The sequence below is a fragment of the Amblyomma mixtum genome, chromosome 10 (assembly GCF_055824585.1).
Source record: "Amblyomma mixtum isolate Tamu chromosome 10, ASM5582458v1, whole genome shotgun sequence".
In the NCBI taxonomy this organism is placed as follows: Eukaryota; Metazoa; Arthropoda; class Arachnida; order Ixodida; family Ixodidae; genus Amblyomma; species Amblyomma mixtum.
Genome location: NC_143021.1, coordinates 22,044,311 through 22,066,550, shown reverse-complemented (window position 1 = coordinate 22,066,550; position 22,240 = coordinate 22,044,311). Strand labels below are relative to the sequence as shown.

At 45.5% G+C, this 22,240-nt stretch overlaps 1 protein-coding gene across 1 annotated transcript in view; it reads left to right on the top strand.

The window, feature by feature from the left end:
• The window catches only part of LOC149325328 (chymotrypsinogen A-like), a 421,762-nt gene extending 403,150 nt beyond the window's left edge, over window positions 1–18,612 (top strand). The window contains exon 6 of the mRNA XM_089564235.1: window positions 18,415–18,612. Within this exon, the coding sequence (XP_089420361.1) occupies window positions 18,415–18,612 (198 nt within the window). The remainder of the gene's footprint in view (window positions 1–18,414) is intronic.
• Window positions 18,613–22,240: the final 3,628 nt, after the last annotated feature.

Sequence of the window (22,240 nt, the reverse complement as noted above, 5' to 3'; positions counted from 1 at the left end):
CTCATCGATTCAGCGGCTCCGGCACAGTGCATTTCACGATGTACTGGCACCGTAGATGCAATAAATTTCGTTCTTTGAATCCGTTCTTTCTTTTTTGTATGTCTGCTGACTGCTTATATGTAAAATGTTACACATACAAGCTCCGGCTGGTGGAAAACAAGCGGTATATGTCTGCATTGTTGCTGGCCAGCAAGAGGTGTGGTACAAAACTAGGTGGGACCCCCGATCGCATACAATTTCCCACTGGCCTTGCAATTGATATGCCACCTATAAAAGTTAGATCAAGGGTGGAAAAGTGGGCACAAGTCGGAGCGAACCTGGGGCTATTATTGATACTGGTGGAATGTGGGCATACTATTGGCGCGAATTTCGGGCCATTATTGACAGATCGACTGAATGTGGGCATACTATTGGCGTGAGATTGGCTGAATATGGGCATAGTATTGGCACGAATGTAGGGCCATAATTAATAGATTGGCTGAACATGGGCATAGTCTTGGCACGAACGTTGGCCATTTGTGGATAGACTGGCTGAATGTTGGGTCAATGCTGGCAGCTAGACTGGCTGAGTATAGGCACAATCTTGGCATGAATGAAGGGCCATTGTTGGAAAAAGTCTCGGATTGCTCAAATGCCAGTGTAGGACCAATATTCATGCCAATTTCCGCCACTCTTTTGCCACTGTTGGACCAATCAATTTGTGCTGCTTGGGCGCGCACACACCACAGAAACATGCACAGAAGAGAAGGAACCTTTGCGCCTTGCAGTCGCGGAATGCGGTTTCCCGCGGGCCGAGAGGGCCCAAAGGGTCGTTGGCTGCTATGCAGTGATCCTGTCGTGGGAAACACAAGATCTGACCGCTCGCACCGGTGGACTCTTCAGGAAGGAGGGACAAATGAGCCGTCCCTACCCCCACTTTGTCGGGCTGCTCAGGGGCGCTCGGACAATCGGTTGGCACCGCCGCCACTCGGTGTTTCGTCCGTCGGTCCACGGGAATGCGCACTTCGGGAGAATGGCCGCATTCAGCACACCAGCGAAGGGGGTTATACGCCTTTGTTCCCGGTTACGCCGTCGCCAGAAGCCGCCCCACGCCAGCGTTTCTTGCGTCTCCTTCGAACAGCAGCGCCCTTTAGTCACGGTAGCTCGATGTTGCCTCCCTAGATCGTCTGTCACCGCTGGCTGGGCCTCCGATCACAACAGTTCGTCCGCCGCCAAGAAGACGCCACGAAGTGGTTGCAGCTGATCGGTGCACCGCGAATGTGCGTCCGAGTCCATCTAGTCGACAGGTCTGGCAGGAAGCCCTGCAAAGATTGCAATGGTCCTCGAAACGGTGCATTAGCGATCAGGCCTGCGCTAAGCTCATACCTCCAGTAGGGCAGCACACGGTGTTACGGCTCGGGTAGCATGACCAGTTGTTGTGAGGCAGGGTAGTGTGTCTGGGCCGGAGAAGCGACGAGGAAGGATGGAAGTTGACATTTGGGCACCAAGACACGAACAGGTTTGCTGACACTTTGAAGGAACTTATTTACATATTGCACAAAAGAGCAAACATTCAAGTATGCTTTTGCAGGCTAGTTGGTGCCTAAGCATTCTGGGTTTTTTTGCCCAAAAGACACGACATAAAAGAAACGAGGTAGACAGGACAAGCGCTAACTAAAACTTAGGTGTTTATTGACGGAACATTTGCTTAAATACAGCAGCTGCTTTTGCGCAAAAAAAAAACCAGAAAGAAAGAGCAAACAGTCCACGCGGTGGAACTGGCGAGGAGGAAACACAAGTCCGCAGCTTTTTATCGCACTGTTGTGCAACATTACTGCAAGCGGCTCGTGTCTATCTAACACAGATGAGGCTGCGGCTGGCTTTTTCCCATTTGAGCCGGCTCCTGTTAGACAATGGAGTCCATATTGCAACCGCTTAAAATGACGAGGACGGAGAGAGGAAAGCACAGACTCGGCTGACTGTCAGACATGGTTAATTGCTTGAAGACGCCGTTGCCCTCTTCCCCTGTCATCTGTTCATCGCCCATCGCTCCTTGCAGGGAACTAAAGGGAAGGCCGTTCGCACCGAGCCGATCATGGGAAGAACTCCACAGGCTACATCCCACCCAGGCATCCTTTTTTGGTGGGGTCGTCGCAGGGTCAAACCACCTTTCGAAATTGCCGCTGCTGTTGCCGCCACCGCTGCCATCCCGGTCTATAGAATCAGCGCCTTAGTCCTCTTCGGCTGGTGTACATCCCATCCATACATCACCCCCGCCGCCAGACAATACGTCCGGAAGATGAGCTGCTCCTACGCAGCTTGGCTGACTGGACGTGCGAGAATGGGCTCTCGTTCGGCAGTCCTCCAGGCTTCTCCTTATCGAGGTGTCTAAAGTCCAGCTCTGGGAATACGAGGTCTGCTAGAAAAGTATCCGACTTTAATTTTTTTTTACGAACACCTGATGGATATGAGACAAGCGCGCTTGCATCAGGCGACCTTGAACCTTCATGCACATGCATGAATTTTTTCCCGCCTGCCTATAGCGTCAGTCGCTGGGAAACAGCGTTTGAGTGAGGCAGTGTGCAGTGCTCTCGTCGGTTTTTTATTGCAAGGAAAATGGCGGAGTGAAAGGAGTAGCGCTACTGCAACACATTTTGCCATAAACTTGGCGACAGCCGAGTGGAAACCATTCGAAATATTCAGACGGCTTTCGGTGAAGATGCTATGAGCAGCACACATTTTAAGCAGTGTTACAATTGTTTTAAAGATGGCCGCACATCGGTGGAGAACGAGCCACGCTCCAATCGGCCATCAACATGCCAAAATGACCAGGTCATTGCCGAACTGAACGCTATGGTGATGCGGGACTGTCGCGTGACTATCCGAGAAATTGAGGAAGAGGTGGACATGAGCAATTTCTCCGCACATTCCATTATCACCGAAGATTTGGCCATGGAGAGAGTTGCGGCGAAATTCGTGCCGAAGCTGCTCACGGTGGAGCAAAAGCAGCTTCGTGTTGAAGTCTCACAGGACATGCTGGATTCCGCAAACAGTGACCCCGACTTCATCAACATCATAATCACTAGTGACGAGTCTTGGGTGTACAGGTACGACCCGGAAACCAGATCCCAGTCGCCAGAGTGGAAGCATTCCACGTCACCAAGACTTAAGAAGGACCGCCAATTGCGCAGCAATGTGAAAGTGATGCTGACTGCTTTCTTTGAAACCCTCTGTGTGGCAGACCACGAGTACGCACACCACAGGGTCAAACAATGACCAAAGAGTACTACAGGTATGTCTTCCGTTGCCTACGTGATGCTGTGCGGCGCAAGAACCCGGAGCTGAGGTCAACAGGAAATTTGCGCACCCATCGTGCCAATGCTCCTGCACATTCCTCGCACTCGAATCAGATTTTTTGGTTAAAACCCAGACTCCTGTAGTTCAACAGACTCCTTACTGTCCTGATATGGCCCCTGCGATTTCTGGCTGGTTCCCAAAATCAAAAGGCCATTGAAAGGAGCGCGATTTCAGACAAGGTAGAACATTATGGCTGCAACGACAGCTCAGCTAAACTCCATTCCGAAAAGGGCCTTTTCGGAATACTTCCCACAATGGCAGCACCGCTGGGAGAAGTGTGTGGAGTCGCAAGCAGACTACTTTAAAGATGACTAGGTTTGCAACGCTCCAGTTATGCAAGTTTTTTTTTCAACGGCCAAAGGTCGGATACTTTTCTAACAGACCTCGTATATTTGCGAGGCGAGGCAAACGGTACCGCTAACGCCAAGCCACAGACAACAAAGCAAGTGCCGTCTGTAGCCAACTCGGCCCGCCAGACCATCACCAAATCAGAACTCATTACACTGCAGAGATCACTCTAAAATCCCTCTGAAATTAAAGGTGCAGTGAAGAGGAATCTGAACTCGTCTTTTTGCCGTGGGAACTCGATCTACACGTTCCGACTATTCTTAGAAACTGCGACTTATTGCCCTGTGTGGCCGATTTCCCTAATTAAATTGTATTAACGTTCGGCTCCCGCCCTTATTTTTTGAATTCTCCCCCTACGGTGGGCGGAGTCGACCAACGCGTGTAGTGCCTTTCAAGGATTCCTAGAGAAGGCAAACGTAGCAGGGGGCGGCAGAAAATTAGATGGGCGGATGAGATTAAGAAATTTGCGGGAATATGGTGGGCGCGGCTGGCGAAGGACCGAGTTAATTGGAGAGACATGGGAGAGGCCTTTGCCCAGCAGTGGGCGCAGTCAGGCTGATGATGATGCACCGTTTCAACACCACCATCATTTCACCATCAGTGGGCGCGGCGAAAGGGCCGAGCAAAGGTCGCTCACCATGCGTTTTGCTTTCGCCCTTCAGGCGTTGCTGCTGTCAATCGGCGGTGTGCTCCTTCCTGCTTCGGCCTCGGCTTCACCTGCACCAGCGTCAACGGCTACAAGAATCGATGTGGATCATGGACAGAACTACATCGTCATCGAGGCACCACTGTTATTTGCATCAAGCCATGGTTCTGTGACGTCATCAGAAAGCCTCGCTATAAAGACTGCACCGCTACCGGACATCTGCAGTGGGCGCGGCGAAAGGGCCGAGCAAAGGTCGCTCACCATGCGTTTTGCTTTCACCCTTCAGGCGTTGCTGCTGTCAGTCGGCGGTGTGCTCCTTCCTGCTTCGGCCTCGGCTTCACCGGCACCAGCGTCAACGGCTACAAGAATCGATGCGGATCATGGACAAAACAACATCGTCATCGAGGCACCACTGTTATTTGCATCAAGCCATGGTTCTGTGACGTCATCAGAAAGCCTCGCCATAAAGACTGCACCGCTACCGGACATCTGCAGTGGGCGCGGCGAAAGGGCCGAGCAAAGGTCGCTCACCATGCGTTTTGCTTTCACCCTTCAGGCGTTGCTGCTGTCAGTCGGCGGTGTGCTCCTTCCTGCTTCGGCCTCGGCTTCACCGGCACCAGCGTCAACGGCTACAAGAATCGATGCGGATCATGGACAAAACAACATCGTCATCGAGGCACCACTGTTATTTGCATCAAGCCATGGTTCTGTGACGTCATCAGGAAGCCTCGCCATAAAGACTGCACCGCTACCGGACATCTGCAGTGGGCGCGGCGAAAGGGCCGAGCAAAGGTCGCTCACCATGCGTTTTGCTTTCACCCTTCAGGTGTTGCTGCTGTCAGTCGGCGGTGTGCTCCTTCCTGCTTCGGCCTCGGCTTCACCGGCACCAGCGTCAACGGCTACAAGAATCGATGCGGATCATGGACAAAACAACATCGTCATCGAGGCACCACTGTTATTTGCATCAAGCCATGGTTCTGTGACGTCATCAGAAAGCCTCGCTATAAAGACTGCACCGCTACCGGACATCTGCAGTGGGCGCGGCGAAAGGGCCGAGCAAAGGTCGCTCACCATGTGTTTTGCTTTCACCCTTCAGGCGTTGCTGCTGTCAGTCGGCGGTGTGCTCCTTCCTGCTTCGGCCTCGGCTTCACCGGCACCAGCGTCAACGGCTACAAGAATCGATGCGGATCATGGACAAAACAACATCGTCATCGAGGCACCACTGTTATTTGCATCAAGCCATGGTTCTGTGACGTCATCAGAAAGCCTCGCCATAAAGACTGCACCGCTACCGGACATCTGCAGTGGGCGCGGCGAAAGGGCCGAGCAAAGGTCGCTCACCATGCGTTTTGCTTTCACCCTTCAGGCGTTGCTGCTGTCAGTCGGCGGTGTGCTCCTTCCTGCTTCGGCCTCGGCTTCACCGGCACCAGCGTCAACGGCTACAAGAATCGATGCGGATCATGGACAAAACAACATCGTCATCGAGGCACCACTGTTATTTGCATCAAGCCATGGTTCTGTGACGTCATCAGGAAGCCTCGCCATAAAGACTGCACCGCTACCGGACATCTGCAGTGGGCGCGGCGAAAGGGCCGAGCAAAGGTCGCTCACCATGCGTTTTGCTTTCACCCTTCAGGCGTTGCTGCTGTCAGTCGGCGGTGTGCTCCTTCCTGCTTCGGCCTCGGCTTCACCGGCACCAGCGTCAACGGCTACAAGAATCGATGCGGATCATGGACAAAACAACATCGTCATCGAGGCACCACTGTTATTTGCATCAAGCCATGGTTCTGTGACGTCATCAGGAAGCCTCGCCATAAAGACTGCACCGCTACCGAACATCTGCAGTGGGCGCGCCGAAAGGGCCGAGCAAAGGTCGCTCACCATGCGTTTTGCTTTCACCCTTCAGGCGTTGCTGCTGTCAGTCGGCGGTGAGCTCCTTCCTGCTTCGGCCTCGGCTTCACCGGCACCAGCGTCAACGGCTACAAGAATCGATGCGGATCATGGACAAAACAACATCGTCATCGAGGCACCACTGTTATTTGCATCAAGCCATGGTTCTGTGACGTCATCAGAAAGCCTCGCTATAAAGACTGCACCGCTACCGGACATCGGCAGTGGGCGCGGCGAAAGGGCCGAGCAAAGGTTGCTCACCATGCGTTTTGCTTTCACCCTTCAGGCGTTGCTGCTATCAGTCGGCGGTGTGCTCCTTCCTGCTTCGGCCTCGGCTTCACCGGCACCAGCGTCAACGGCTACAAGAATCGATGCGGATCATGGACAAAACAACATCGTCATCGAGGCACCACTGTTATTTGCATCAAGCCATGGTTCTGTGACGTCATCAGGAAGCCCCGCCATAAAGACTGCACCGCTACCGGACATCTTCAGTAGGCGCGGCGAAAGGGCCGAGCAAAGGTCGTTCACCATGCGTTTTGCTTTCACCCTTCAGGTTAGTTATAGTTCTTGTCAACAGAATGATAACCGAATTCTCCTTGTTGTGCCGCGCACACAGAAGTGCTTGCGTATTGCATATGACTGTTTTTGTGTTTTGAAATTGCTTGTTTGCGCCGATGTGGAAGAAAATCCTGGACCAGCAATAGAGGAAATGCTTCTGACTCTTGCAGATGGTCAGCAGTCTATTAGGTCAGACATAGCTGACATGAAAGCATGACTGGAGAACACAGAGACACTAATACACAGTTTTGGTGTATGTTTGATAGTCCTCGAGAGCAAAGTTAACGCAATGCACGGAAAAATTATCTCGACCGAGTGTATTAGCTCAGCTGTAACAGACATACCGGTGACTCTGCAATCGCAGTATGCAAAATTAGTCGATCTGGAAGATAGCAGTCGCAGATCGAACTTAATTGTTTTCGGAATCGCAGATATACCTGACGAAACAGAAACAGACTTAACAAATAAAGTTATAAAGGAAACATTCGAGCATAAACTGGGCGTTACCTGTTCGTCTGTCGCACGTATTCATAGACTTGGAAAGCCTAAACCAAATCGACCAATTATTCCTTGCTTCCAACATTTCCGAGAGAAACAAGCCGTCTTGTTAAACGCGAAAAAATTGAACGGAACCGACACCTATATTCAGCAGGATTACTGCGCAGACATGTTAAGGAAACGCAAGTTGCTTTGGGATAGCTCTAAACGTGAAAGAGACGCTAAGGAAAAAGTGTCACTTGCATACGATAAACTTCGAATCGGCGACAAGACCTTTCTTTGGGATCACGCGTTGAACACCAGAAAAGAGCTGCCGAAACCGAAAAGGCTATCTTCTTCTAGCTAGCAGTCAAAGCTTTGCAAACTACGCTTGCTGTCTCTAAATGCTTGCAGTATCGTAAATAAAGCAGATAAGCTTGAAAATCTTTTGTTGCTGTATGCCCCCCATCTTTGCGTCATCACTGAAACTTGGTTGAACGAGTGGATTCATGACGATGAAATAGTTTCACCAGCTTATCAGTAGTATAGAAGGGATAGAGGCTGTCGGGGCGGTGGTGTAGCAGTCATCGCGAAAAGGAGAATTAACATAGACGATCACACCGTAAAACAGCGCGCTTACACGGGACGAAGAAAGAAGACACGCAGAAGTCCCGTGTAAGCGCGCTGTTTTACGGTGTGATCATGTACCAACTGGCCCGGCAACTATCCTTAATGTAATATAGACGTTCTTGATCAAATTCACAATCACGAAAGTTTATTCTTGAAAGTGGTGTGGTCGGGAGTGACATTTGTTCTTGTCACGGCTTATCGCTGGCCAGATTCAAACGACGATTACATGATTCGGTTATATGATGAAGTTGTAAAGCTGCAAGGAAGAAACATAATAATCACTGGAGATCTCAATTAGCCAAGTATTAATTGGAACGACCTTAATTATGGATGCTCCACTTCTTCGGACGCGCTTCTGGACATAATGCTTTCTCTTAACCTCGATGAAGTAGTGAAAGTAAACACAAGAGATAATTCAATCTCTGGCCTTCTGTTCGTTAGTGAAATTTTTTGCGGTGGAAATATATCCGTTGAGACTGGAATTCCATATCATGAACTAATTTTTTTCATGTGGGCTAGGGCTCTTGATAAGCAGAAAAACACTTCTGCAGAAAACTTAGCTAAGGATTTTAATCGAGCCAATAAATGTACTCGCCTTTGCGTTCCGGTGACTAGCGTTGAAAGCGCATGGCAGTTGTTTCGTAATACGGTCACATACTCTGTAGAAAATTTTATTCCATCAAAAAGAGTGCGTAAACGTCGCTCAAACCCATGGATTACCAGAGAGATAATTCACTGTGGGCGCAAAATAAAAAGAATGAGGAAGAATGTTAAGACAGAAAGTGAGCAGATAAAACTTCTGAAGAATATTTTATTGACAATGATTAAGCAAGCCAGAAATAATTTTTTCAGTTACAGGTTGGAGGAGTTTATTAAAAGTGACCCTTCAAAATTCTGGCGATTTCTAGGGCAAACTAAAACAGACCTTTCCAAAATAAAGGTCGATGACAGAACACTGACTGACCCTTGTAGCATAGCAGATAGCTTTAATTGCTACTTTCAAAGTGCATTCTCGGAACCGGATGAATTTGAGCATAGAGCACCCACATCTGTTTCTTCACAAGAAATTGTAATCACGCGCGAGGGTGTTCTGGCGATGGTTTTGAATGTCAATACCAGGAAAACTGATGGACCTAATGGCATTCCTAATTAGTTTCTGAGGCGCTATGCCTAGCAGGTTTCTGGATTCATTACGGATCTTTTTAACTTATCACTGAGATCAAGTGATATACCAGATGACTGGCGAAAGGCACGCATTGTACATGTACATAAAAAAGGCAGTCGCCTATTAGTAACGAACTGTCGCCCAGTATTTATCACTTGTCAATGTTGTAAGTTGTTGGAGCATGTTATAGCAAGTTACCTTCAGAAATTCCTTGCTGAACAAAATACACTTTCCGCTTACCAGTACGGTTTTAGAAAAGGCCTGTCTACTGTCACACAGTTGGTCTCAACAGTTCATGAATTTTTTAGTGTTCTTGACACTTTTGGCCAGTTAGATGTATTGTTTTTGGATTTCTGTAAGGTATTTGACAAAGTGCCTCATGGTAAATTATTGTTCAAGTTGCAGCGCCTTGGTCTTCCGTCAGACATAATAGGATGGATTTATGCTTATCTTTAAGACAGACAATGAAAAATTATTCATCCGGCATGCTTTCTGTTAACTTCAGAGTTCCCCAGGGAAGTGTTCTGGGACCATTGTTATTTTTGCTTTATATAAATGATCTAGTAGATGTTAACAGATGATGTTTCAATCAGGTTATTCGCAGACGATTGTGTTGTTTTTAAAAAGATCTCGAGCACGGAAGACCACCCTTCTCTACAGGCTTCCCTGGATGCAATTGATCTGTGGTGTCAAGAGTAGGGCATGTAATTAAACGGGAAAAAAACTTCTCTGCTCCGCATTACAAGAAAGAAACACCCCAGCATATTCACATACGAAATAGGCAAGGCTGTGATCTCTGTAGTTGATAAATATAATAACACGGTTTTCGCAAGGGATTTTCTTGCGACACTCAGCTCGCCGGATTTACTAACGACTTATTTACTTCTTTAGATGCCGGAATTCAAGTCGATGCTTTGTTTTTAGATTTTTCAAAGGCATTTGATCGGGTTCCCCACCATAGACTACTTCTCAAGCTATCGCACCTTAATATTCACCCTCAGGTACTAGCATGGATTAAAGACTTCCTTTCATCTCGCGCTCAGTTCACTTCTGTTAATGGTTCTAACTCCACAATGGCCCATGTCACATCTGATGTGCCTCAGGGGAGTGTGCTTAGTCCCCTTCTCTTTCTATTATTTATTAACGACTTGGCAAATTGCATTTCTTCACAAATTAGACTGTTTGCTGGCGACTGTGTTGTGTATCGAACCATTACAAATGACTGTGACTGACAATCCTTACAAACTGACCTCGATTCTATTAACGCTGAGAAGGGTTGTTTTGTAGGCCAGTTGGTCATACATATTTCAAGAAATGCTTCGGCGCGGCAGTCAAGGACAAAACGTAGAATAACACCACAGAGCGCCAACTAACAACTGATTTTATTGGAACCCGCGTCAACAAATATATGCTTTGCACTCATCAATGACAAAAGAAAAAAGAAACATGCAGTGAAGTCAGCATTAGGCAAAAAATGATCAGCACCCATGGCACGTGTAGCACACGCGTACATCGTCATGCCCCAAATCTAATCTTGTCTGCCGCGCCGAAGCATTTCTTGAAAAGATTCTATTAACACTTGGTGTCAGTTGTGGCTTATGACCTTAAATACCTCTAAGACAAAGCTCGTCTCCTTTACTAGAAATTCTTATCGCATACCAACCGCATACTCTCTTAATGACATAACAGCTGAGACAACTTCCACTTACAAGTATCTAGGAGTTCACCTTCAATCAGACTTAACCTGGAACTATCACATTAACTTGTTTCTAGCAGCTGCTAACCGTTCTCTTGGCCTTTTAAAACGTAACCTTCGACATGCTCCTGCGCATCTGCGTAAACTTGCTTATATTACATTAATTCGACCTAAAATTGAGTACGGTTTAGAAGAACGTCAATTTGGGCTAGATGGTGCATTATTTGAGACAGAAATGGAAATAGCGCTGCAATAAGACGTAGACAAGAAAGACTGACACAGGACATGCGCTAATGTCCTGTGTCTGTCTGCCCTGTGTCAGCGCATGTCCTGTGTCAGTCTTCCTTGTGTACGTCTTATTGCAGCGCTATTTCCTTTTCTGTCTCAAATTGAGTACGCTTTCGCTATATGGGACCCAGATCAAGCCTACATCAAAGATAACATAGAATCCCTGCAAAACCGTGCTACTCGTTTCATTTATTCTGACTACTCACGTTTTACTAGCGTCACGGCTTTAAAAGCTCGTGCTGGACTTGACAGCCTTTCCCATCGTCGTAAACTGGCTCGCTTAACTCTTATTCACAAAATTTAGCATCATCTGTTGCTTCACGGCGATTTCTTTCACTTACCCTCAGCAGTGTTTCCACGCCGTGACCATCCTTTCAAAATCAAGCGCATCACACGTCACACTTCAAGTTATGCTAAATCTTCATACCCAAAACCATTATTGATTGGAACCGGCTGCCTTACACAATCGCAACTGAAACGAATGCGACATCATTTCATGAGCTTTTAAAAAATCAAAGCGATGTGTAGTTTTCTTCTAGTTCTGTTCTGCTCACCGCAATGTGTTCGAGTTTTGCTTTTCGTTCTGTTTATTCCGTTGTTTTTATATTGGTGTTTTCTTTTCTTGTTTTTTATTTTGTTTATTTTGTGTGTTGTTGTTCCGCCACATTTCGATTCTTGCTGACTACCAGTTATTGCTCTTTTCTTGCTTCTTTTTTTTGCCCTTTTTCACATGTTAATGTTCCTTCTATGTATTCAAGTTGAAATTTTTACTACCTCCTATGTAATACCCTCGTGAAGAGGGGCTTTAGGGGTATCTTGAAATAAATAAATAAATAAATAAGTATCTAGGAATAACCCTCACAAATAAGCTATCACGGTCCATTCATATCACAGATATTTGTGCTTCCGCTTTTCAAAAATTATGCTTTCTGAAACGAAAGCTTAAAAATGCTCCCGTCCGAACAAAACTTTTAGCTTATAACACATATAAGATCGACACTGGTATACGCGTCGGTGCTGGGGGATCCCTACCCCAAGAAGGACATAGAAAAATTCGAACGCATTCAAAGACAAGCGGTGAGATTTATATTTGGTAAATATAGAAGACTAGATTCTCCTTCACTATACTCATGCAAGAACATAAAATTCCAACATTAGCAATACGCCGGAAAATAAATCGACTTCTGCTCCTTTATCAATTTTTGTCCAGTAAAATCCCGTTTAGACTTCCAGACTGCATTCAGAAAGCTACCACCAGGCGAAGAAGGTACACTACACAATACACACTGGCTCCGATTTTTGCAAAAACAAATTCCTGCCAAAACAGTTTTTTCCCTAAAACAGTGAATGAATGGAACAAACTATCACCGACCATTTTTGAATCGAATAACTTTCTGTCAGAACTGGAATGTCTTTTTTTCCAAGTAAGGGCGCCTTGGTTGCACTGTATTCTTGATTTTTCTTTTCTTACCTGCCATGACTTATGTACAGTGTCATTTTCTCAGTCTTTCTGTAGTAATGCCTCTTCACGTTGCACTCTTTGTATTTTAGACTCATGTCCTTTTTTCACGTATAGTTTTGTTCCAAATTTTGTTTGTGGACTGGTATTCATTTGTTGTCAGACTTACTAGTGTTGAATTTCTGGCCTTTTTTCTTTTGTTTGTGTAGCCTTTTTACTTTTCACTGTTTGTAAAATGCCCCTCCTGCATTATGGTTAAATAAGTAAATAAATAAAATAACTTTCTCTACTGCACACAGTGAATCGCTTAAAAGGAGTTGATCGCCAGGGCTGGAAATTTCTTGATAAATTATGCAGTCTGCGAAAAGTCGTATTTTAACAAGTACGTTGTGAACTGTCATTAATGAATACTAGAAAGAAAAGGGGACCCAAGACTGAGCCCTGCGGAATACCGGATTCTACTGGGACAGCATCAGAGAGGACACCATCAACAACCACACTTTTATATCTTAGGGAAGCAGCGCAACGGCACAAGGCCAAGGGCAGAAGAGGACAAACACAGCGCTGAGGACAAACACAGCGCTTGGCCTTGTGCCGTTGCGCTGCTTCCCTAAGATATGTCAGACCAACTCGCCCACCAGTTCATGTTGTACAACCACACTTTGACGTCTATGCGAAAGATATAGGCTTCGATTCATGAGAGTAGGCACTCGTGTTTCAGTATAGGTTTTAACTTCTGCAATAATTTTTGATGAGACACACGGTCGAATGCTTTTTAAAAATCAAGAAAAACAATATCAACTTCATTATGCCTATCTAGTGATGCCGCTAAATCGTCAACTGCTGCAATAAGTTGTGTTACTGTGGAGAGACCGCGACGGAACCCGTGCTAACGGCTATCAAGGACGTGCTTCACCTCGAGAAAGTTAAAGTGTTTACAGATGATGTGTTCTAGCAATTTTACTGAAGTGCACAAAAGAGAAATTGGCCGGTAGGAAGAAGGTGCTGATTTGTGTTGTTCTTTGGGAATCGGGGTGATTTTTGCGAATTTCCAATCACTTGGCAATTCAGAGCAGTTTAGTGATTTCATAAATATTAAAGTTAAATATTTGGCGGACCATTCAACGTACCGTACTAGAAACACATTAGGTATTTCGTCAATCCCTGGCGACTTCTTTGTATTCAAGTTAAGCAGAAGAGCTAGCACATCTTCCTCAGTTATGAAAATGTCACTGGTTGGTGCCAGATAAACAAAAGAAGGAAAATGTGGCTTGCAGCCGCCATCTTTAGTGAATACCGAGCTGAAGTACTGGTTGAGCGCCTGCGCTGTTTCTAACTTGTTGTGCATACCCGCATTATCTGCAGAAAGACCAAGAATCAATTTCTTGCGTGGCGCGAGCTGTCGCCAAAACTTTCTTGGAGAAGAAACAAGGATAGTTTTCAAACATGCAATATGAAATCGGTGTTTGGCTGTATTGATAGCGTTCCGCAACGACAAACGTAGCATGGAAATCTTATTTGCAGTGGCTTATAAACGACGCTTTGAGTGTTGTTGTCTCGCTTTCTTAAGCTTACGTCCCAGGCGCTCAATATCTTTTGTCATCCAAGGATTGCTAGTGCGGAAAATTTTCCGTTGTCCTGGCACAAAATCGCTTATACATTCGTGAACTAAGTTTTTGAGGAAGCACCACATGTGCTTAACAGAGGTACTCTGCGTTTCGTACAAGCAGGAAAAGGAAGAAAATGAACTGTCTAGCGCATCTAAGATATCGACATCACTTGCACGTGAGAAGATCGGGATAATTGTCTTTCTCTTCTGAAGCTTTGATATAGGGCGCAATTGCAGATTTAAACTTGACATTATAATAAGGGAGTAATTACTCATTGACGTCCACCCAAGCGCAGCCATACGGCCACAAAGGAAAGCTATACAGCTTTCACAGAATCTTCGGAGTTAAAGAAAAATTCGTCCTGGTCCGGGGTCCGGGGTAAAGAAAATTCGTCCTGACCCCGGACCAGGACGAATTTTTCTTTAACTCCGAAGATTCTGTGAAAGCTGTATAGCTTTCCTTTGTGGCCGTATGGCTGCGCTTGGGTGGACGTCAAAGAGTAATTACTCCCTTATTACAAATCTACTCCACCTTGGGGGATTCCCCTAAATATTTGGTCTAAACTTGACATTTTATGGTCTGATATTCCCTCTAAGACAGTCACATATGGAGTTCGGCGTTGCAGGTTGCCAGAGACAAGAAACAGGTCCAAAACTGACTGATAGTCGTTTTGTACACGGGTGGGCTCAGTGACTAGTTGTGTCAAATTATGAAAGAACACTACGTCAAGAAATAGTTGGGAGGCACCAGTGAGAGCCACCGGAGTATCAGGCGACCAATTTATTGAAGGAAAGTTGAAATCACCCGTCAATTGGCTGAGCGGATTTTGTTTCGGCATAGGAATTCACTAAGCTTCTCAGGAAACATGATATTCGAATTCGGGGGACGGTAGAATCCTGCAATAATGAGATGAAATTCTTCAGGGAATACTTTGAGTATAACACTTTCTAACCCCTCAATGTTAGGCAACCTTGAAACCCGCAGGGACTCTTTGTATAATATGACAACGCCACCACCGCGGCCTTCTCTGTCGCTCCGGAAAATATTATAACCACAGGGTGTTATTTCACAGTCATAAATGTCAGGATGCAGCCACGTTTCTGTCACGACTACAACGTGAGGATTATGTGCGAGGACAATGGTCTCTAAGTCAGTTACTTTATTCAATATGCTTCGGGCATTGACGTTGATACAACGGAAGGTCTTATCAGAGCAATCATCTATTCATTGTGACCGTTTTGAACTGCGGCGGTCAATTATAGGAACTCTTTTCTTCAGTGTGCTGTCCCACTGAAACACTTCGTCGTTTATTTTAATCTTATCGTATACCAGATTTACTTCCTTGCTTTCTTTTCTTTCCTCAGCTGTACTATCCCAGAGGTACATTCGAACAGTTCTTGTGGCAGTGGAAAAGTCGTCAGATACAGAAATGCTCTTTCCTTTCAACTTGCGGCAATTCTTAAATATGTTTACTTTTTCGCGGAGGTCGATTAGTTTAATAATTACTGGTCGCGATTTGTTTGCTTGTTTGCGCCTTATTCAGAGAATTCTCTCTATCGAAGACACCTCTACACCTAATTTTTCATGAAATAAGTTTACTACTGTCTCCGAAAGTGATTCAGAAGTCTTATCGACCATTTAAGTCATGCCATATATGATAACATTGTTGCGGCGACTTCTGTCTTCAAGATCGACCAGGTTTTTTTCCAGGCTCTTAATAGTGCTTTCCAAGTCAGTAATTTTACCGCCTAATTTCTTTGTAGTTGACACTAATTCTTCTACCTGCTTTAACTTTGCTTCTATGCCATCCAAACGGTTATGAATAGCTTTCGGTCCTTACAGTAACTGTTGGAGCAGCTCTGCTGTATAACCAGGCCCAGGGTTACAATCGACATCTCCGCAAAGCATCAGAAGAGCAACAAAGACATTCCGGATGCGCGAACATAAAGTACACACACTGTGAGGGCACACCAGCTGTACAAGGCAACGATCACTGGTTCGAATAGAGCCATATTTGTTACTGACCTGCTTAAAAAGCAGAAATGGGTTCATGGCGATGTTGTCGGACGGCCAGCCGATGTGCCCACTAAAGGAATCCCAGATCGGACCGCTCCTTATGTCAGACGAAGGCGATGACGTGCGAGGGGGCGGTGTCCAGGCGTTGGTGTCGATACGGCATAACTTTTCGTATGCGCAGGCTCCGATCAGGTGAGTCTGATAGGTTCGGCACACTGCTTCTTCCGTTGCGTTGTCCGTCATAGCAGTTCCAAGCATCAATATCTGCGTAAAAAGCAGAAATGGGTTCATGGCGATGTTGTCGGACGGCCAGCCGATGTGCCCCAGCACAACTCAACATTTAGCTACTTTCGAAAACAGAAACATCGGCAAAAGCTACATCACTGAGTGAGAATCAAGAAGCGTACAAAACCCACTCAGATATAAACCTCAGAGTAACACTGTACAGGAGTATAAATACAAGATGAATCCCTTTCGAAAACCATGTTGTGACTCAAGAAAGATTGCGAACTCCAGACGCCACGAGACCATGATTAATTCCGCCCTCAGCCACGCGTCTTCAACACCTGAGCAGCGCTTGAAAAGTTGAATGCGAGGGGGGGACGATCGAATATGAAAAAAGTGCCTGCGTGCGTTCCTTTGTCAGTTCCTGCAACCAAGGCAGGAACCAAGGCGTTCCTTTGTCAGTTCCTGCATGCCCTTGTTTTCCGTTTCTTTTCAGGCGCGCGTTCTGCTGCATTCTTTCCCGCGGTTGTAGTGCGTGGAAAGAACTCTTCCGTTCTTAGTGGTGTTTGCCTCGCTTGCATGGTTCATTACGTTTCAGGGCTGTCTATGTTGCCCAGGCTGCTTCCGCACCAAATCGCAGTGGTTATGAGCCCAGAGTATTCTATATTTTTCTTACACATGACACGATGACCTCTTCAGGATGTTCCACAGCTCATGCTACCTCTCTGTACAATATAATTTTTTCGACGAGAGGTCAGTCACGAGCATCAAAACAGCAGCAAACCACAACCAACTCTCACTTACCACAGTTATTTGCGCACTAATCGACAGTGTAGCTTTTTCATCGCGTCGCTTCTGCCCGTGGGAACAGCAAGTCTTTGCTGTTGGTTCTTTGTGGCCCACTGCGAGTTTCACTCCTCGTGCAAAACTTCTGCAGTGTCGTCGCAATGGGGCAGGTGGCTTTCGCTTTGTTTGAACCCGTGTAGTCTGGTTGGCCTCCGTGCGGTGCCTATCGCATCTGGCGTGCCGCGGTGACAGTCTCGGACGATTACATTGTTGACCGGCCTTCGCTGTTACAATGTTCTGGGACCGTCCTTTGTCCTTTCTCTGCGGACTACCCCGTGGCTTGGCTCTCCTTGCGCGCAGCCACTTTCCGGGAACTGCTTTAGCTGTTCTTTCTTGAGCACCTCCTGTTCTCGCGGCCAGATTTTAATTCGAACCAAGGCTTCTACGTATGCGCCAATCAAAGAAAACATTAGCAGGAAAGAGTACATGTCGCTTTGAACCACGCACGTGATTTTGAAGAGAAGGCTCATAACATCCGACTGCGCCAGCCTGAAAGGCTGGCTTTCAGGACGTGAGCAGTGGCCCATCAGCTGCTCCCTAACAGCGAGACGTATGCACTGGTTTCTCTCTGTCCCTCTCCAAGCATGGAAAGAACTCTTCCGTTCTTAGTAGTGTTTGCCTCGCTTGCATGGTTCATTACGTTTCAGGGCTGTCTATGTTGCCCAGGCTGCTTCCGCACCAAATCGCAGTGGTTATGAGCCCAGAGTATTCTATATTTTTCTTACACATGACACGATGACCTCTTCAGGATGTTGCACAGCTCATGCTACCTCTCTGTACAATATAATTTTTTCGACGAGAGGTCAGTCACGAGCATCAACACAGCAGCAAACCACAACCAACTCTCACTTACCACAGTTATTTACGCACTAATCGAAAGTGTAGCTTTTTAATCGCGTCGCTTCTGCCCGTGGGAACAGCAAGTCTTTGCTAAAGGTAACCAGGCAACGGGGTTTCCTTCTAAGCTGTACACCCTTGCCGTAAAGGCGAAAAGGTCTCCAGAGCTGAGGAGAAGGTGCTATTAGTGCTCCCTTATGCGGCTTAGAAGGAAATTCCGCTGCTTTGTTAGTTTTGGCAACTAAGGTACGTCTAACGAAAACGTATGACTGCTGGTATTAAATTCGGCACAGGGTTTCTCTAGTGATTGCCATTGAGAGAGCTATTAAGACTAGGTATCAGTTTCTGGGTGGAACCTCAACCGGCCTTATCTTGCGCTCGCAGGACGACGCCGCCGCTGCCGTGTTCAGCCGAGATCAGGCGGGCCGCAGCCTGCAGCTGGGCGTCCTCGCCTACTCCGCCGACTGCTCCTCGAGCTCAGCGGCGAAGGTATTCACGCGGGTGGACGTCCACGTGTCGTGGATCACTGAAAACATCGGAAACCACGAAGGATATGAACCGCTTCTTTTGGCCGTACTGTGAACGGATACAGTGAAGCTACGCTCATTTTGTCGCATTAAAGGTTTCAAGACTGCCCGAGTCGGTAATGATGAAGATTATTACACGGCGAGACGACTAAAACTCACACAACCTGAGCGGCACAGACGGACTGTAACTCAGGCTAGGCCAGCCAATTAAGCTTCGACATTTTACCGATCCAAGCAGCTCAAGATAGCAAAAATAATACCGGTCTTCAAAAAAGGTGATCCAGCTTTGCCAAATATTTATCGACCGATTGCAATTCTTCCTTTCTTGACAAAATTTTAGAAAAACTAATTGAAGTCAGGTTTTCTAGTTATATTGAAAAATTTAACATATTGACAGATAGTCAACACGGCTTTCGTCGCTGACTATCTACAGATACTGCAATAGCGTCTGTCACAGATTACGCTGGGCTGGCAATTTATAAAGGAATGTTCTCAGGAGCACCTTACATAGATTTTAGCAAAACATTTGATTCCATTGATCACTCCATCTTGTTTCACAAATTGGAATCCTATGGTATCACTGGACCTGCCCTAATGCTCTTCAAGAGCTTTCTCTGTGACCGAGAGCACATAGTCTCTATTAACGACCATACATCTAACATAGCTTTAATTAACAAGGGTGTTCCGCAAGGCTCAATTGTTGGCCCTGTATAGTTTTTACTCTACATTAATGATTTACCATCCTGATTAAAGAATTGTAATAGTATACTATACGCAGATGACTCTACCATGCTATCATCGCACCAGGACATTAATCAGCTGATACTTAACCTACAGAATGATCTTAATTCTTTTCAGCTCTGGTGCCACATTAACCGCCTGTCCGTGAACGTCACTAAAACTTGTTTTCAGATTTTCCATCCCCCTCAGAAGCCATTGCCCATCACACCAATTCTATACCTCAATTCTGCTGCTATTTCGTCACAAGATCGAGTTTCTTTTCTGGGTGTTATCATTGACCCTCACTTAAAATTCTATCATCATGCAGCTGAAACGTGCACGAAAAATTCTTATGGGTTACGCGCACTAATTAAAGCCCGGAGCTAATTTCAAGTCCAAACTTCATTATCTCTTTACTACGCATTCATCCACAGCCACTTAAACTACGGTATCTCATCTTGGGGTAACGCCTATCATATTCATCTCTAGCCTTTAAAGGCAAAAGCAAGCCATGCGCATCATAACCTATACCCCTCGAATGTCCCCCTCCCGCATTTTGTTCATAGATTTAAACGTTCTACCTATCTCGGCCCTTTATTTTTACAACATTGGTATCCTATTCTTTAAGATTCTTCATCATCATCTCCCGCTAAGCATATTTTCTCCCAGCATGATCATGAGCAACATCGTAACATGTTTTGCGCTGCGTAATAACTTTTTACTACCTAAGGTCAGAACTAACTACGGGAAACAATGCCTTCATTTTTCATCCGTATCATTTTGGAAACTCTTTGAACATAGACATCAAACAATCTAATACGCTTTCTTTATTCAAGGTCAAACTAAAGCTTTTCCTTCTTAATTTGTATTTTATTTTGTTATTGATCCTATGTATCGCGCCATCTGTGAGTGTTTTACTGTACATTATCCTTCATTACACTGTTTGTATTTCAATATTTCAGTAACTACACGGCACAGAGCGGCACAATCGACAGGTCACATTATTGCAGGACATGCCAAAGGATATGCACAAAGAATTCAACAGGCAACACAGAAAAACTTACTCTGTTTCAGAATACATACATAACAATGATAAGTACACAATTTGTAAAATTAGGATCACAAAATACATGCAAGAAATGCAGCACCAAACAATGAAAGCAAAATGATCAATGTATTAACGACACAGATATCATACAATAGATTTACTCTGCATTTGACCACAATAGCGCTTCTTCTACAAGCTGGATAAACTCTTCAGGCGAGCTCTGTTGTGCATTTACTGGATCAAGTTTGTTCCACTCGCGCACCGCGACAGGAAAAAAGGAGTAGAGAAAGACGTTTTTACACGAGAATTCCTGAAGCGTGAGAGCGTGTTTGCGGCGTGTGTTTCTAGAACGGTTGATACTAACAAAGGTGACGGTGACACCTAGGGTGAGGGTGACGGTGCCTTTGGGGAGTGACACCTACGTGTCACCCTAAAAGGCACATGGTATACTATATTAATGCATTTAGGTCGTCATGGAATTCCAACCGCTCGAGAGATGCCACCCTGTGACCTCAACACAACAATATGCTAACAATTAAAGACACTCAACAGGCATCCATGCCTTTTTGTCAGCCTCTTAGACAGACCTGTGCACTTGGATCTTGTCTGCCTGCAGTAAACTTTCAACTTCAACCTGCCCACTATTGCAGGTGGAGCATTGCAAGCCTGAAGGTACTCAAACATTCTTAGCAGGTTATGGCTCATGCAAAGCGTACATGAGCAATGAAAATGCTTCCAGCCACAGTTTTAGCACAAAAATCGCATGAACAACAGTACACACTCACAGTAGACACCATAGCTGGCAGCCTAAATGCTATCGGGTCATTTGGTGCGAAACATATCACACCTCAAAAGTGACCACCGCAAATTCTTTAAAAAAAACAAAATTGGGTTAGTTGGGAATTGTATGAATGGAGTTCCAATCAAGTCATCATCATCATCAGCCTGATGACACCCACTAGCTGTTTCCCAAAATCAAGAGGCCATTGACAGGAGCGCGATTCCAGACAAGGAAGGACATTATGGCTGCAACGGCAGCTGAGCCAAACCACATTCCGAAAGGGGCCTTTTCGGAATACTTCCAACAAGGGCAGCACCGCTGGGAGAAGTGTGTGGAGTCCCAAGGGGACTACTTTGAAGGTTATTAGGTTTCCAACGCTCCAGTTATGCCAGTGTTTTTTCATCGGCCAAAGGTGGGATACTTTTCTAAGCAGACCTTGTAAAAGGAAGAGATGACTAATACAATAATTTATGCGAATGATGCAATATACTCAGATAACCCAGGGACTAATGGGAGAAAAGGCAGAAATGGAAATAACGTTGAAGACACACACATGCACAACAATGCACTGAAAATAACATTTCAAAATAAGCACTGTTTTAGAAACGCAGCCACATTGGCAAGTAGCAAAAAAAAAATAGAACAAACTGCACTAGGATAACAAATATTGCTACACTGATATTAACGTTGATACTAACACTCATTTTAACATATTAGAATCATATTAACTCTTTCCCTACCATGGGGAAAATGGCCATTTTCTGAAGGTTTCAGTACATTTTTTTTCTGTAAAAACTATTGCATTCAATATTGATTGCAATACCAAAAACAGAGCTGAATAAAGGTACTTTCTATTAATACACGTTTAAACAACAAATTCCATGTTGCAACAAAAATTTTATTTGCTAAAAACGAGATTTTAGAAAAAAATTCAACAAAACTTGCAAAAACATGCTTTGTATTTGAAAAGAAAATAATGTTAAAATTTTTTGAAATATGCAAAATTTTTTTACTCTATTGGCCACTCTCTGCAAAAAAAAATCATTTCTATCTTGAATAGTACTGTTGCGACAAAACAACTGGAAACCCTATAGTTGTGCATCGGAGTGCGGCCGCCTGTGTTTCAGGCTGGTT